At 35.8% G+C, this 18057-nt stretch overlaps 1 protein-coding gene across 2 annotated transcripts in view; it reads left to right on the forward strand.

Annotated features, from left to right (window-relative positions):
• PRKCE (protein kinase C epsilon) overlaps positions 1 to 18057 on the forward strand; it is a 299087-nt gene that overhangs the window by 102622 nt on the left and 178408 nt on the right. For both annotated transcript variants that reach the window (XR_008465766.1, XM_054197203.1), the window contains exon 2: positions 25 to 88. Coding sequence is in view for 1 of the 2 variants with exons in the window: in XM_054197203.1 (XP_054053178.1) it covers positions 25 to 88 (64 nt within the window). In the remaining variant the exon portion in view is untranslated. The remainder of the gene's footprint in view (positions 1 to 24; positions 89 to 18057) is intronic.

Genomic DNA, 18057 nt, shown 5'->3' on the forward strand with positions numbered 1-18057 from the left:
TTCTAATTCTCTTCTTGGTTGCAGATTGACTTGGAGCCAGAAGGCAGAGTGTATGTCATCATAGACCTTTCAGGATCGTCAGGTGAAGGTAGGGACTTTCAATATTTTATCTTATTCTTTCATTAATGGAATCTTCCAAGGGCCTCTGGAATGGACATGTTAGAGGAGGTGCTGTACCAATATCCTCTTAAATATGTACGAGCTCAAGTTAAACTGAACACATTTTGATGTATTTGCCTGTGAGTCAATGAGCAGTTGCAGTTCATCTTACCCTGTTAATCACTGATAGTAAAAATATCGGCTAAAAGGAGAGCAATGAAATTAGAATAGTTTAGTAGTATTCATTTCCAGAAGAAACTTCCAAATTCTTATTTTTGGAAGAAGGCGAATTATTAGGTAGAAATCATAATATGTCAAAGGTAGGGGGGGAAAGTTTATTTTCTTTTTAAATTATTCTAATATTAGGTATATTTTCCACTAAATGTTTTATTTTTCAAGTAAAGTAATGACCAAAATATTATAATGGTAAGAGGTGTTTTCATTTTTATGACACAGCAGTTACATCTTGGGGGGGAAAAAAAAAACAAAGACAGAAGAGAAATATTTATTCAATTCTGAAGATATTTTTCTGCTATTAAGTGGGAACAGGATCAGGTGGTATATGGCAGGAATAAGAGAATTTATGAAGAAGCAAAGGCATGTAACTTAGTCATGCTGTCGATGACAGCCTTACCTGCTGAAATGGCCTAGATGGCTGGTTCGGGTTTGATTATTTTAAATGATGTACACTGATCCGCTTTCCCCAGTAGTTCATAGAGCTCAGCTAAACGAGGTTATCTTTGGTTCACAGTACATAAAAAAGATTCACATAAACCCTGACAAGAGCTGAAACAGAAAATGCTATGAAATGAAATTATTTTTCCTGGCACAGTTGAGAAACAGCAGAAGAATATGTTTATATTTCTGTTCCTCATAATGAATTGCTGTGCTCTGACCAATTACTAACAGTAACTTGCAAAAACACATATTGCTCTAAATCCTGAATTTTAAAAACAAAGCAAACTATTATTTAAACTTCATCTTATAGCCACATTTTGTACCCATGAAAGATATGCTCTGCCTTTTTTTTTTTTCTGCCTGCCTATTGAAGAAAATATCAGTTTAGTAGTAGTTTCCATATATCTGGCTAATTGGCATGCTAATGATGGAGGCATTAAAGGCATTGGTGTCATTCTGTCATAGGGCAGGTAGATGTTCTTCCAACCTTTCACTGTTAGTTAATTGATACCCAGATGAGCGTAGTGTTTTTGTTCCATCACAAGATGCATTCAGGTGTGTTGGACTGACAAAGAGCAGGAAGAATGGTGTTAGGTGGTTCTTCAAAAGTTCTTTAAAACCCTATAGCCTTTTATACAGGAAAAGAAAAAAAGGCTATGGTAATGTCTCATATATAAAATGGTGCATTACCCTGTGACACTTGAAAGGTGCTTGGGAAGAAATTTGCAGAGCTAGAATCTGTGTCACTACCTTAGCATTGAAGGGGAGCTCTCAAACGGAAACAGGCCACTGAGGGAAAACACTTTATGAAATACTGTCTTATGGGAAGCCCTTGGGAAGACCAAGAGGCTTTAGTTAGGGTGAATTTGGTAGAACCCTGGAGAAGCTGGTGTGCTTACAAAATGCAATTCAACTTGTATAGTTTTAGAGCTTTCCCATACAATTAAATAACTGTGGAAAAGTGCTGTGTAGAAGTATTCCAAAATTCTCTAGGAAAGTTACGGTTTTCCTCACAAGGGAGATTGGACCAGGTTTGTACAACAGTTCATAAACAGTTTTTGTAGTGTTTTGTTAGTGATGTTATGAAATCTTATTTTTAGATGGCTGTATTAGGGCTGAGGCCTAGCTAATTTTGGGTGAGTCTCCTCTCACTTCAGCTATCTTAAGTGAAGCCCCTAGTTTAACCTAACAACGGTATGTATCCTTCTGTAGTGAACAAACGCTTAACCCACATGGAAACTAACTTAGGCATTTTTGAAACATGTAGACTATTTCATTTGATCTATGTGTATATAAACATATATAAATATGTATGTAAATACAATACATCTGATTTGTATTTTATGCATTTCAGTGGGGCAGTTCACTGTAGCTGATCTGTATTCGTTGACTATGAGAGGAACATATAAGGTTAGACTAAATGCATGGATTTTGAGTGGCTAGGGTTGGTTGAGGCGATTGCTACTCCTGACCTAATTTGTTAACGATGATCTTGTTTTTGAGCTCCAGTCTTTGTTGTGAATAGCAAGAGACTACATAGCATCCTTCTCATGCTGCACAAATGGGTATCAGTATTTCAGCTAGGGTTCTGGAGGGGAAAATATTGGCAATTTATGAAAATAAAAATAACAGGAGCAACAATTTTGAGTGGAGGAAGTATTCATGTTACATGTTTCTCTGTTAGCAGTATTTAAAAAAAGATGGGCAATAAAAAATTTTTCAGCTATTGAGGTGTAGTATTGTCTGACAAGCAGTATTGTCTTATAATTCTGTGTACTGAAAATTGGTCTTGTTTATTCTATGTATTATATGCAGGTTTCTAATTATCAGCAATTATTTGGCACTTCTGAAAGATATGGTTGTTTTAAGATGGATATCCAAATTTTATTTTGGTATAATTGACCTAAGATTAGTTGAATTAATTAATATGGGCAGAGAGCTTTGTCCTCCATTAAACTACCTCTAAGATGCAAAAGTCTAAACTTGCAAATGAGCCCTTATGTGAATAAATTGCTCTATAAATTGAAAGTTTACATATAAAACCCTAAACGGTGGATAAAGAAGAAACATTCTCATTAGTAGTACATTCTCAATGCTTTTAGTAAGCTTTTATGTAATATTGACTTAAGATGTTGTTACCATATACGTCTTAAAATTCAATTGTCCCTTAGTCCCTGCTGTCAGATTGCTTATCCCTCTGCACTGTTTGCACTTGCATGGCAAAACAATGAAAACAGTTCTTTGTTATAAGCTGACTTCCTCAACAAAAGTACACAATTTCTCTTCCTCCTTCCCCCTACTCTAAACTGAATCATTCAGGGACTTTCATCGCTTGTGTGGCTTTGGTGTATAGAACAGATGGGGATATGGCAGATTACAAAGGGAGGTAAAGAGTACTTCAGCCTCTCCCTGTCCCATTGAGACAGACTTGTTGAGAGCCACCCTTAGATATCAATATCAGCATCTGGCATGCATTTTTATGTGGAACTGTAGAAAGAAGGTCTGAGTTGCTGGCTTTGCTATTTGCAATTTTTTTCCCATTCTAAAGACAAGCTACAAATCCACAGGAGGTTACACAGCTGTGCCAGCTTCTCTGCCACTTCCTATATTGTGAAATTTCCTTCAGAAGCTGCCTGAAGGAGAAGCTCTACTTCTCCAGCAGAAACAGTGCACTTGTGAGGGGCCAGCCTGGAAAGCCCAAGACTTTTGACTGCTGTCCATTGGCTGTCTTCTGGCACTGCCAGCACTAACCTTGAGATTTGTACAATCCACTGTATTTGGATTTGTTTTGAAAACGTCATTTTCTGGAATTTGCTCCTATTCAATTCTAGTCTTTGAAACAGAAAAAGGTTGCAAAACACAAATGCTGAAGTCTGAGAAGTGGGAAGCAAACTACATAAAAAGCCCTTACAAGTACAACAAACCTAACAGGAACGTTTTTATCATCACCTTTTTTACACTAATCCTGTTTTGGAGCCTGCTTATAGCTTCTGAATGTTTATTCTGCACTGAGAGGGAGGGTGAGTAACTATTTATTTTAGCAATCTTTTGTAAATTCTGTAGTAGGAACTGTCTGGCCCACATACTGAAAAGAAAACGTTAAATGAAGTGTTTATCACGCAGAAGGCAATGTCCTCAAAAGTTAGGATTTAAATTTTTTTCTGCTAAAATTTGAACATTCCCATATTGTGCTTTCAAAACCCGTTCTGGAAGATACTTTAGCATGCATAGCTGATGTGGACAAAGAAGAGGGAGAGAAAATACATTTTTAAAATTCTCCATTTTAAACTATGTAACCAGTATTTCCGTAACACCTGTGATTCAGGTCTTTATGCTGAAATTGATCTGCAGGGTTATTTACTTTCTGGAGATTTACTTTATTTAAAATGGGCCTGTGTGTTCAGTGTAAATATGTATTTGTGTTTCCCATGAATGGAAACAGCTGTGTCAGTGGAAAATTCCCAAATATAGATACACACTAAGGTATCCATTCATGGGTAAAATAACTGCAACAGTTAATCATAAAGTTCGATTTGTAAAAATATTTATAATGTTAATACTTTTATTGGATTTTTTTAAGGTTGACAAATAATAATTGCTCATTGAGAACTCTAAGGGATATTTTAAAAACAAATCCCTTTGGTCAAACAAACAAAGGGAGCTTCTGTGGACCTGACAGAGAATCCAGTAGTACTAGTTGGAATTTTTTTGCTTAACTTCATTGAGCCATGTACTGTGCCATATGTAAGCACATAGGATCTTTACGAATAAGCATTTCTGATAACTTGCTTTTGGGAGACCAGATCAAAATATGTGTGGTTGTTGTTGTTGTTACTCTGCCAGAATACTTTTGTCAGACTTGCAAAGCATGTAATCAGTCAATTCTGCTGTTAACCAAACATCTGGCGACTCCACTTTATATATGCAGATATAAGAAAAACAAAGTTGATAGCAGACCAGTGTTTGTAAGAAGTAATTAGCTAGGGAAAGATCTATCATATTTATTCTCTGTTACTTTGCAAACTGGATCTAATGATTGCACAGGATTTTAGTATTCAACTTCTGCCAGGGCTATGGAGAAGGATCTGTCTGTTTATCAGTCTTTCAATGAACAGGGGACTTGATAAGACGTGCTGTCTTATTCATTTCTTCAGTGCTGCTTGTTGTCTGAGGTCATATTGATTTTCTACATTAATTCAGTGTTGCTGTAGCATATGCATTATTTCTAGGCTGAAGTGCACTCATTGACTGCTTTATTGACATGCTTTGGCAGTGTTTTTTCATCTATTTTAGTGCTTATAGTTTTGTGCATGAAGTTTTTCGAATTATTTCACAAACACTTAAGAGCTCTGGTGTAGCTGATCAAGATCCAAATGCAGGTGGAAAGTTTAAAACATAACTAATATGATGACACAGTGATTCAATTTATAAACTGGAATAACAGATGGCCATCAAGTGGGTAAGAGGTAAATTGCCTGAGGAATGATTAAAAACATTTTCAACAAAGTCAGTTTTATATAGACTGAAAGACAGATGCTGCTGTATTTAAAAGCTTGTGACCTCCCTACTGTATTTGTCATTGTAGATTTCTTCTTTCTATGGAATTATTGGTTTATGTGTGACACAAATGTATACAGTTACTTATGGTAGCCTTCTACCAATTTAGAAATTCAGTTACAATTTGCAATATGTCATTATTGAATCAACTCTAGAATGACTTCAGAAATGACCTTGACACATTAGGTTTTTTCCTTAACTGTATTTATTATAGGTAGCATGTAATAAAAATTTAAGAACTACTGAAAACTCTTTTTCTATGTACTATGTCTAATCAATTGTAATGATTATTTTTCATTGTTAGATGTCCCACTTTGCGTTATGCAATTTCCTTTCTTTACAATTACAGATTCCTCCTTCTAGAGCAGGCATTTGAATTGCAGTAAAACACCACAGCTCATGCTGCAGAAAACAGCCTGTTGGAAGTTCTTGATTATGTCTATAAGTTATATAATTACAAAAGATTACATCTTCTAATACAGTCATCTGCAGATTCATCTACTCATAAGATACTTAAGTTCTCCCAGGATGAAGAACTAAGGTGATATTTAACAATAGAGCCTGTCAGCTGAAGTCATGGCAGTATTTTGGGAATGTAAACCATTTTGTTTAGGTTGATTATCTGACCTTTTGCACTGAAATATCCAACAAAGAAGTCCTTAGACTTCTGACTACATCAGGTTTTGTACTTAACGTTTAAGTCAAAATATATGAGTTTAGAAGAGATTTCCCAGTTCTTCCTAGGTCATTTACTTGAAAGCTCTCAGTTTTGCAAATACCATTATTGCCGATTGGCATGTGTTATGGTAGAAGTTCTGCAGAAAAAAGTAAAACAGTATCAGTAGAAGCAGAGTATGCTTCTTAATGCCATTTTTGTGTCTCATACTTGATAAATCTATAACATAGATACAGTTTGTTATTCAGAATATCCACAGGATTTTTTCTAGGCATCCAACTTTGGTAGAATCAATACAGGAAGAAAAACTGTATTTCTGTTCCATGTTGCAGCATCCTTTTGTAAATATCTGTTAGTAGAAAATTCCCCATGGGTTGAAAACTGTCTCTATAATTCCTAATATATCCATTTGTCAGAGCTTTTGTTCCTTAGTCCATTTTGTAGTTGTCGTTGCCATCATCATCATTAATTATACTTCTTATGCTGTAAGGGATCAGAAAATGAGATCTGGCTGTGCTAGGCACTGTCTGAACAGCAAACAGCAGAAGATACTTACCCAGAAATCTCAAAGTCTAAAGGATGTGCATCCGGAAGCTAGTCTTCTTGCTTGGTTGTTTCAGGAATTTGTGTTAGTGAAGAGTGATGTTTTCTTTCACTGATGTCTTCTGTTGCAAATACAACTTTTAATAGGTTTGGGAGGGATGGCAGGAGGTTATCTCTTGATTGTTCCCATTTTGGGACATTCGTGGTGCTGTTGAAAGATTCATGAGGCAGGCCATGAAATAGTTTCTGGTAGCCATCAGCTGCTAATCTCGGGGTGTTGAACAGGCTGTGAGAGAATGCTTGTATTTGTTCAGGATTTCTAGTATAGGACTAGTTAGGTAAACCTCAGCTGCATATTCTTCCAGTAGGTGGAGAGCAGCTCACCTCTTCCTAGAAACATTTCTCAGTTTTTTAGAAGGTAGAAATTGTTCTCTATTCCCACTGATACATTTCTTCCATCAGGATGTGTCTCCAGTCCACCTTATGCTACGGCCAGGAGGAATAGCACTCTCTCTAAAAGAAAGTTTCAAGTTGATCACCAATTTTTCATTGTGAATAACTGCATTTTAAGATTTTAACACAGAAATCAACCTTCTTTATTGCATTAATTTTGTCTGTGCTGGTTTAACCACTTGTTTACAAAGGTTACCTCTTTTCTAGTATGTTTTGGTTTTTTTCTTTTTTTTAAATGAAGATGGAGAACCTATTGCATGATAACCCATGTGCTTATGGTAAACGCATGGAAAAGAAGAATCACACAGTCCCTTAACAGCTTTACTGCAGAGACCTTCTCTTCTCTTATTTTGCAACCCAAAATTTGATTGATTTGATTCAACACGCATGCATCCTTACCTTCCTCTGTATTTTAATGTATGAAAGGAAGCTGATATTTTGGAAATGGCTCTAGGAAGAGCTGTATATTGTCTGGGCAGAGGCAAAGCTGTTTACCAAGACTCAGCAAGCCACATGAACATTATCTTTTTAGACTCAAGGCTGGGGCTTTTTCTGAGAATTAAAATAATCTGAAACTACCTGAACAGGTCAGTGCTAACTGGATGATTTCTGTCTTCAGTCACTTGGCTCAGGTAGGTTTATGAGTTAGAGCTCTTTCACAAATGCAGCTCCCCCTGAAAGTTTCTCAAGAATATTGTGTGCTCAGGCAGACGGGGTTTGATGTGTCAGTATTGTGTAGCTCTTCTCCCTTCCCAGTGTAAAGCAAAATACCCAGTCAGAGAAACCAGGCACACATTTGTTGCTTTGCTCTGTTCACTCTCAGTAGGGAGGTCTCTGCTGCTTCTAAAGGCCTGTTCTCACCTTTTTGTTCAGAGCTTGGGTAAAGGTAGGATACTATGCTAGCTTTTCAGTTTTCCTTCTGTAGGTTTCCTTGCTTTAACAAACAACAGCAATCAGTAGTGTGTGAGACAACTTCAAATTTAAGCAGAATCTTTGTTTTCAAAACTCATCATGCAGGGTATCAACTGAAAACCTATTTCCTTTGAGGCTTCGGTTTTATGTAGGTAGGGTTTGGGGGATTATTTTTTCCCCATTCAGCTTTTCACTTCTTCAGTACCAAAAGATCAGCAGTCATTCAAACCACAAGTGAGGAAAAAGGGTAAAATCAAAGAAATAAAAGAAGCTTAAACTGATTTGCAAAGTTTTCTCCTTCTGCTATGCCTTCATTTTCTCGTCTTAGGAGGGATAATTCAAAACTATTACTAATATGGCTTTTCTCTTGGGTCTTATTTCATTTACTCTTAAAATATCTCTGTGCTGAAGTGTGGATGCTTATTACAAAAATGAAAATTTTTTTTCTAGTTTTCTTTCTTTCTTTCTCTTCTTGGAACTACTTATTTATTTTTTGACTGTGTTTATAACTGGAAGAAATCTTTGCTCATCCAGATCTTGAGTTTCTAGTTTGTTTATTTAAAAAAAAACAAAAAAAACCAAACACCCCCTCCCCCCCCAAAAAAAAACAAAAAAAAAAACCCAAAAAAACCAACAAGCATTGCATTTATACTAATATGGAAACTTGAAGGTTATGATGCTCAGCCAGACAACTTTAATCTCTCAAATGAACAACTTCAAATAAATCACTTGTTTTCCAAGATCTGTTAGAATAAGTTAACATCAGTAGATATCTGTAATTCAGCTGACTCTGGTGCGTATTTACTTGTTGGTGTGGTAGGTGACGTGTTTCTCCTGAGACAAAATTTCACCTGTTGGTAGCATGGCATCTGAAAACAGATTTGTGTGTTGTTACCTGAATGATAATAAGTGGAAAGCCTAAAAGGAGGAGTGTGAAATAATAGTGTGGCAGTCCACATTAAGTTCTTTGCTCCTGCAAGTAAATACTTGCTTCAGCAATGGCACATGCCTTTGGTTGGGAAAATGAACCTTGCAGGCTAACTGTTCAAACCCCAAATTCTTTTTAAAGTTGTCAGGGCGAATGCAAATCAGCACTTGGTGACAATTCTGTCTGTCGGTGCGTGATCCTTTTAAACTGCACTGCTCAGTGAAGAGGTTCTCCAAAGGGTGCTTATGTAATTTTGACTTTGTGTGGTAAATGCCTTCGTAACGAACATCTCTGTGTGGATTTATAGCCATCCCTTGGACTGTAGCCAGTAAGCTGATGGAACATCTGGTAAGCATTGTGTGTTTGTAATAAGCTCTTACTGTATAAAGCTGGCTCAAGCTTTTCAGACAAAGATCGATGACCTTTTCTTGGCAGTCTTCTAGCTGTTTGCCAAAACAAGTGCTTCGCAGGGAGCAAGACGCTGGTAGAAGATTTGGTTTAAAGGCGCCTTTGTATTGTACTGTAAGAGTTTGTACTTGTCTAAAGAAAATTGCATTAGTCTGAAATAGAAAAGTAATGAAACTCATATACATACTATGTTCCAAACTGCTGTCCCTCTCTTCTCCATTTATGTAGTAAAGGCTCTGATTTCCATATGTTGGGGTTTTTTTCATAACAAAATTGTGCAAGGCCTTTGGAATAGGCATTTTTAATTTTACCATTGCGTATGCCTAGTTTGTTTTTTGAAGAAAACTGGAGAAAAATATCAAATTAAGAGCCGTAGTGGTGTTTTCATACACAAGTGAAACTAGTAATAAGATTTGAAATAGACATGCATTTTTGGAATTCTGTGTATGGCTAGCTATTCCATAATACAAGACACAACATAGATTAATCCAGTGCTCATCATATAGCATGATATGATGTGAAAAATACACCTTATTGTTTATATATATTTGTTGTGTTGTGCTTCATAAAATACATAACCTATACTCTGTTATGATTTGTTAGTGTTTTGCTCTACGCTTTTGTTGTTGCAGTAGTGTCCTCTGACTTGATCTGTTCACTTTTCACCCTCATGCTCCCCAACAACAGTAAAGTCTGTTTGTTAGTATCACTGAGGAAGAAAGTCTTGGTATAGTCTATTTTAATTCATTGATTAGGGGATGAATAGATGAGGTAATACATACGTTAAAGACAGGTCTAGCCATGTTCTTGGCCATTCAATGTATCGGTGCGGTTGTGAAAACGTTGGAAGCATTAATGTCTTTTCTAAACATCATTAACCAAATGTTTTCTGCCTTCAACGTGGCCTAAAAATCTACTTCTGTTTTTAAAATATAAGTTCTACATTAGTGTCAACACCTGGAGTCTCAAAAACTATATATTTTTTGAGTATAATCTTGAAAGGTTAAAATAAATATTTGAGAACAGCTGGAAACAGAAGTCAATTTAACAAAGTTCGTTCTTAGTAGAGGCTCAAAATCTGCATACAGGTGCATATTTATTCCATGAATCCATTGAAAATAAGCATAAAAGTGTTGTAATACATTAAGTTAGAGGTAAATATTTTTTCATGTTTTAAAAGCTATTTTAAAAAAATCAATTATTTAACTGAAAAATACCATTGTTATTTCTTAGGTAAAAGCCTGAATTTCAAACTCTTAGACTTTTTAAAAATAATAAGCAGACATTCTGCTTATTATTTCAGTCCCATTACCTGTGCTCATTTGCCTCAGGATCTTAAATCATTTCAGTGTTTTGCACTTCCCATTTAGGAAGAGTGAACAATATTAAAAACCTGTGGTGCATAATATGGAGTTTCAGTAAAGATAAAACAAAGCATTTGAGAAGAGTTAATAGATTATATGTTCTGTAAATCAGCAAAATTTATACTTGCTGTTACTTTCATTTTGAGGTAATGCTTATGCAGTACAGTGAGTATCCTAAAAAGTAGAGTAATAAAGAACACTACTCATGGGAAGCCCTTGTCTGTAGTGAACGTGACCATCATTAAAAGGGACTCTTGAACTCTTTTACTATTGGACATTTGTTACTATTAAATACGTGTGTTTCTTTATGCCTCTCAGTAATAAGCCATTCTTTATACTGTTGGAGAATAAAGCAAGCTATAATCTGAGTATTTCATAAGTGAGTATTATTAGCTGAAGTAAATACATAGGTAAAAATATTTTACCACAGAAGTATGTTAAAAGAGCTGCATACAAAAGGGCAGTAGTTCTGTCGGTCAGAAGCTTTGTTGGCAGGTTTTACAGGTTACACTTGCATAGTCATAAACTTTTTTCTTATTTTTATAACAGCAGCTGCTGTGCTTATAATTTGGTAGACCTTCGGTCTGTGATAGATCTTTAAGGCATATTGTTCACTAAATCTGTGGATTTTGCAAAGTAGAATGAATGCATTGGAACATCATTTTCCCAGACTATGATAACGCGGGTTTGTGTTGTTTTGGCTTTTTTCTTTAAAGATTTTGCTAGTCATAACATGTTCTTGGAAATACCTCTGCGAAGTCATCCGCAGTGTCAATACTGTGTTAATTCTTGTGGTACTCTCAGAATGCAGTATGGTTTGTGAGAACGCTAACATTGCTTCTCCTTCCACCAGCCCTCTCACCCCTGCCTCACCTTCACGTGGGTACAATTTGGCTGAAAGAAAAGAAGTATTCTGGTAAACTGTTGTTGTGTGTAGTAGGAGTTATCTCTAAAATAATGAGGTAGAGCAGTTCATTTTCCATAGGTACCTTTACCTGTTGTTCAGAATTTACTCTTTCCTTTTCTCTGCTAGAGCCTTTTTCATGGACTCTTTGTACCTGTGGCAGGGGGGAAATTGTTTTGCCACTGAAAAGGCAGTCTATGGACATAAAAATGACTGAGAAGAGCATGTGTGTATTACTTGCATGTTAGAGTTTTTAAAAGAAAACTTCAAAGAAAGGAAGATGCAAGTCCTAAAATGAAGATCAAGCCCTTTCATCATTTCTCTGGATTTTCAGAAGGTCTGTACTAAGGAAAGTATCACAAACTGAGATAGATACTCTGATTTAAACACTGCCTAGTCCTTTGTCTTTTTTTTTTCGTGCTATGACTTTTAGTTTGCTTACGTTATTTTTGCCGTATTTCTTTAATGTATTCTTCAAAAAAAGTGAATTATATGTGACATCAGGAATAATGTAAACTATAGTTTTTAATCTGCACTAGCAGCTTTAACAAACAAACTGCCTGATATGTTGGACTTTTCAGCTGTTGCACACGGCATAGATCCTTAATTTCTCTTACACTAAGGCTGGGGTATATTGCTCAGGAATTATATTTCTGTAACACACATTAAATTAGCCATTAAATAGTGAACCAATATCAGAATCTAGGGCAAAATACTCGCCCTGAATAAATCTGATAAGTTTTAATAACTCCAGTTTGCACCAGTGGGGCTCCTTCCTCCAAGACAGAACAGATAGAAAATCTTTTATATTACAGTATTGTAAAGTAACACTGAGAAATACGCCCTTTCTACTTACTTCTCTGTTTATAATTCCCAGATCAGTATCAGGAAACTGGATCTTTCCAGTTAATTCCTAAGCATGTGCTTTTCTTCTTTATTAGACTCTGCTTTCAAAAAATCTTTAATACAGCATTTTTTAACTTCATCCCATCGTCTTGGAAGTCTGCTCTGCTGTGAATGGTGCTATTTAAAGTAAATATCTTCCATTGCAATTCATGAATTTTCCATAGTAGATAAAAGTGACCCAGGGTATCAGTTCACCTCAGTCTAAAATACTGGAAGCAGCTGTACTTCTTTCTTTTCAGAGCAATGTAATTGTTTACATTTGCACAGCAATATCATAAGGCAAGAAGGAACTAGAAAGGAAGAAAGAACTTTTCACATTTAGACTTCAGAAAATTGAAACTGTATGAATATATAATCGCTTTCATACTTTGGTCAGGGTGCTTGAAAATCTAGTCCGACCTTTACTGAAAGTACGATGCAGTATTTAACTATTGTACAACAAAGAGCCGAAGCCATCCTGTTTTCTTTTTTTAAAGAGTGCCCATTTAACAGTACAGTTCTCCCAGTAATCCTGTGCAAGGACTTTATTTGGGGCTTGGTAAAAGTTGGACAACTACTGTAGGATTGTCTTTGCATCTGAAGAAAGTTTCAGATGCAGAGGTCAGAATATTAAGATCTGGTTTGAGGCTTTTCCTCAGTGGACGAGTTCTTAGTTTTACAAAACAGTCCTGTGCATTTCAGTTGATTAAGTAAACAAGCAACGCACCCCCATGTATTCAAATAACGTTATATTTAATATTATGTTCAGAAGCAGAGTTCACAAATATTTCAGTGTTTTGTAAATGACAGTATGAGAATCACGTACAATACATACAGAACAGAGGAAAAAAGGAAGAAAAAGGTCTCATTAGGTGCAAACACAGTAAGTAAAATCTAAATAGCAGGGGGGTTGTGTCATTTTTTAAACTACAGCATTTGAGTTTCAGTGTCTGATTTCCTTTGGTCCTAGAACAGCTTTAGACTAAATAAGTTTTTATTTACTTTCAAATGCTTTAAAGTGTTTCTGAAGAAAAATAGAGTCAAAATTTATAAAGAATTTGAAGGTTTTTTTTATAATTCATTTGTATGCATTCCATAAGTTCAGCAGATTTTGCTAATATCCGTGATGGCAGATGTTTGTTTTAGAGCACAGTGTTTTCATGTGTTTGGAGTTAATAGAAATATATAGTTCTTATACTGAATACACGTCAAGACTGGTGCAAATTTAGTACTTCAGGGAATATAACATATAGCTCTCGATGTGTGCAATGGAAACACTGATGAACCCATTTTATAATAATATTTTCGAGTATAAGATTTTCTGGTTAAACTCCATATCTGGAGCATCTGCCATCTTGACTCTGAGCAAGATTCTTCTGTGTGTCAACAGACTTCTCTGGAAAAAAAGGAGTATGTCTGCCTATTGTGCTGCAAAACTAATATTAAAAAGTGGAAGTTTTCCTAGAGAGAAAGAACCTGATAAAGACTGGAAAAGGACTTGAGATTTAGATTTATATCTTGTTTTCAGTTAACTATGTACTCTTCATTGAAAGAGTAGGAAATACCCTCAGTGTGATATAAGGAACTTGCAGTTATTAAAATACAATTTATCCCTGTTTAAGAATCTTAAATGAACTTTTAGTTTGGGGATTTTTTTGCTGTTTTTTTAAGGATTCATTATTATTGAACTATTTTAGCTGGCTACAGTTACTAAATTGTAGTCAGGGGTCCCTTTTCAAAATCCTTTCTCGGGACATTTTACTGAATATGGTACTTTTGTGTACAAATGCAGGAGTTACGAGTTCTTAGTTACACTTTTAAATTGGAGAGTGGCATATTGACCATAATTAATAGATTTTTCTCACAATGTGTGGTGATGTAGTGGATTTCAGAATTGCTCTTAAACCAGCAAAACCAAACCAAAAGCTGAAGACTCTACTAATTTAAGGATTTGAAAATTAAACGTGTTTAATTATAGTTTTGGTGGTTTGAGGTTTTTTTGGTTTTTTTTTAGTTTTGGTGGTTTTTTTTTTTAAAAAGAAGGCTGTCAACCCTGATCTTTATTATTAGAGAGCATAAATTATGCGTGCTCAGGGAAGGTCAGACATCTAACATGTATAGGATATATTTTACTTCTTCATTCAGTCTTTGTGGGATATAATCAGTATCAAAAATGACATTTCTTGTTTCATTAAGATACTGCTTTGGAGGGTTTGATTTCAGAAGAATGTACACATTGCTAAAAGTTATTTAACTTCTCTTAGGTAGATTAAGCATTTCTGTTATCTGTGCTTGAGTGTTTGATGGAGTTATGTAAGGAAATCATATCTTGTTTGTCAAGTATTTTTCCTAATTTTTTGAGTACAAGAAAGCGCGGGAGACTTCACATACTCAGTAGTATCTTGTTTGATGTCTTCTCTGAAGGACTGTGTGCTCACAGACTTTCCACCTAAGATGGCCAAGTCATTTGGCATATCAGGATTTGATCCAGCTTTTCATCTGTCTGTTTCTTTGCAACACTACAGTCCTCATTATTTACAGATTTCTAACTTTATATTGCTCCAGAAAAGCTGACTTGGGATCTGAGCTATCAAATAGCATGGGCTCGTGTTTCTGTATTCTTTTCAGGCTTATCACCCATTTCTTGGGCCTCAGCAGGAATCAGTGGAACTCTTGCCACCAACTGGATGAATTGTTTGGGTTGTTGGGCACGCTATTTCCATACAAACTCAGAATGGCGACTCAGTAAAAGATCTGGAGTAGGAAATACAAACATCTTCCTTCTATGCCAGCTTAGCTACACATAACAAACTATGGAAAGTATTGGAAAGTATTTAATTTCATTGCTGCTGCCTTTGGAGAAGAAAGCCTTTAAGAATCCTGAAGTCATTTGCAAATAAACTTGTGAAAAGCTGATGCAACTAATGCTGTCCAATACATTCTACATTGGTTTCTCTGCCACGTTAATACGTTTTTCTAGGGAACAAGACTCCCAATTCCTAATTTGATAGATAGTAAGAATAGTGGAAGCAGTTTCCCTTTACTGTGTGTATGGCAGACTTGCAGGGCATAAAAAGTTGTATTTGAGAACTTGCATCTTTTTCATTTCTTTGCCCAAACTCTTAACCGTATAAAATATCGAAATGGAATTATTTTGTTACCAGATTCTTTTTTTCAGTTACAAATACCACATGCTGCTGAAGTTACAGCTATCATCTCTCTGACTTGTACTCACATAATAGTTTAAGAGTGATTCCTTCTAGCAATACTGCTCACATTACCAGCATTGAAGGACTGCATAAAGGACTTTAAAAGTGGATTGGATTTGCGATAGCACAGGTGAAACTGAAACTGTTCTAGCATTTCTGGTCTGAGAAACTTCGGATAACATGAGGCATGCAATATTTCTTCTGTGATTGTAATGAGGCCAACCCAGTTCCACTGGAACAATTTTACATCAATAAGAGATTTGGAAGACAACATGGAAAGAATCCAACCTTCCAGTTTCATACCTACACTAGAAAGACTAAGAAAAGAATCAGTCTTTAAGCATCTGGAATCTATTTCTTCAGTTTGCTGGTATTGATCTTGAGTTTTCTTTTTATTCATTCTTTTCCTCTCTGTTCCTGGGAGACATATGGTTGGGGTTTTCAATTAGTTAGAAAATGGGAGTTTCTGTTAAGGATTACTCAGAACAAAGTTAAATACTGGCGTTGTTAAATTCAGTAGGATCTAAATTCTATTACTAGTTTCCTATTTTTATAGCACCCAATTAAATCTCTTCCCTTTGCCTTCTAGTCCTTCTTTCTCAAATAACAGTTGAGGATTGACTTTGGCATTAATCACAGATGAGCTGAACGTGAAGTGTGCTATTAAAGATTAGGTAATTCCAGTTTGCAATGATTCTCTTAGTGTTCTTAATATTGATATCCTTTTTGGAAATTTACTGCTACTTTTGTGTAGCTATGTAATCAATAGCATTTCAGAAGGTTGTTTTCTAAGAAACAGGCACAAAAACTCAGTATCTTTGAAAAAAGATATTTTTAATTTATTTTTTTTTTTAAAGACATCATCTTTCTTTTTTCACTTGGTTAGTGCCTATTCTTGGTGGCTCCTTCTAGAGACCCTGATGGAAAAGTTGCAGTAATTAGGCAAACAGTCTCTTGAGGCAAATATGTCTCCAGAGGAGGCAATGTGGAACCAAGGCTTTTTCTCCTTTTGTTCCCTGATTTCCCTGGGATCTAGCCACCTATCCCATTTAGGTTCTTGTGAAAATTCCACTTGATGTCTGTCTCTATAGGCGCTAAAGCCTCAGTCTGTCCTGTGGTTCTTTGTATGGGGTTTGATTATATGCACAGCTCTCGGCACCAGTGCATGCGAGTAGTGTCGTCTTTTGCTCTGAATGCTAAACCAAACAAAGCTTGTTTTATGCCTTGTTACAATGGGAGGAAGAGAGCAGACGACCATTAATGGCATTGTTTGAATTTGGAGCTAAAAATCAAAGTCAAACTTCTTTTTCTCCTCATTACTGTGAGCTTGGATAGAATTCATTATCTTGCTGACTGGCCTGGAACTGCCTTCCCTCGCTTCCTGCTGAGCTGCTTATCCCGGCCTGGAGCATGTTGCTTCCCCTTCCACTTCCTGCCAGCTTCATCTCCAGAAGCACAGGCAGGCCAAAGTCTGAAGTCCCTGCCCCGGCAAAACTGATTCTTACTTGGATATCTGTATTTGGAGCTGTAATTTCCTGTAAATCCTTCCTTGCCGAGAACTTTAAAGCTTGCTATAGTTAGGGTAAGTAAAAGCAGTCACAGAGATGACAGAATCAGCTGAACAGCAGAGTGGATTTTCCTCTTTGATTTGTCTTGGAAAGGCTACTGACATATGTAATTGCTGTGGGGAAAGTCGCTCTTTTGGTGTGGCAGAGAAACTGTGTCTGTCGTTTATTTAGAGTTCATTCTTAGGAAAAAACCATTGCAAATTGTAGTATTTGTATTTTATTAAAAGTTTTAGGGATAAATTAGCCTGTCTTTATATGGCAATAATGAGGCATGGAGCTGCCAATCCAAAGCACCACTTCTTGTACATTTTGCATTTGAGAAGGTAAACAGAATCCTTAGGAAAAACAGAATAAATAGGAGATACTCTCCTGTTGTTAAAAGACCATTCAGATTACCAAAACAAAATTAATTTTACCATAAAAAGATAGAAAAAAATGAAAAAAACTTAGACTAAACTGGTTTCATCAGTCAAAACCACACATATATTTGTGTATGTATATACATAAATACATATATATATGTAGTTTAGAGAAATAATTTATAACTGAAAAACATTTTGTGAGTGCCTGTAAAATGTTACCATGTTTGGTATCAGAAAAACAGAAAGTTTTTCTTCATGAGAAAAACAAGTAGTTCTGTCATGGTTTTATCAAATACATTAATAATCAATAATGGTTGTAATAGTTTTGGTATATTTATTTATATTGATTTAGCATATATTCTTTTTATATTCAAAAGACCAAGTTACTTAGTTTTAATTCTAGATTATCAGTGTGGCTGTCTGGAGTCTTCCTAGGGACAGTAAATTGTGTCACATAACCGGAAGATGCTAGAGTACACAAAATGGCCTTTTGCTTATTTGATTGACTTTA

This window comes from Rissa tridactyla, chromosome 3 (genome assembly GCF_028500815.1).
Source record: "Rissa tridactyla isolate bRisTri1 chromosome 3, bRisTri1.patW.cur.20221130, whole genome shotgun sequence".
Classification (NCBI taxonomy): Eukaryota; Metazoa; Chordata; class Aves; order Charadriiformes; family Laridae; genus Rissa; species Rissa tridactyla.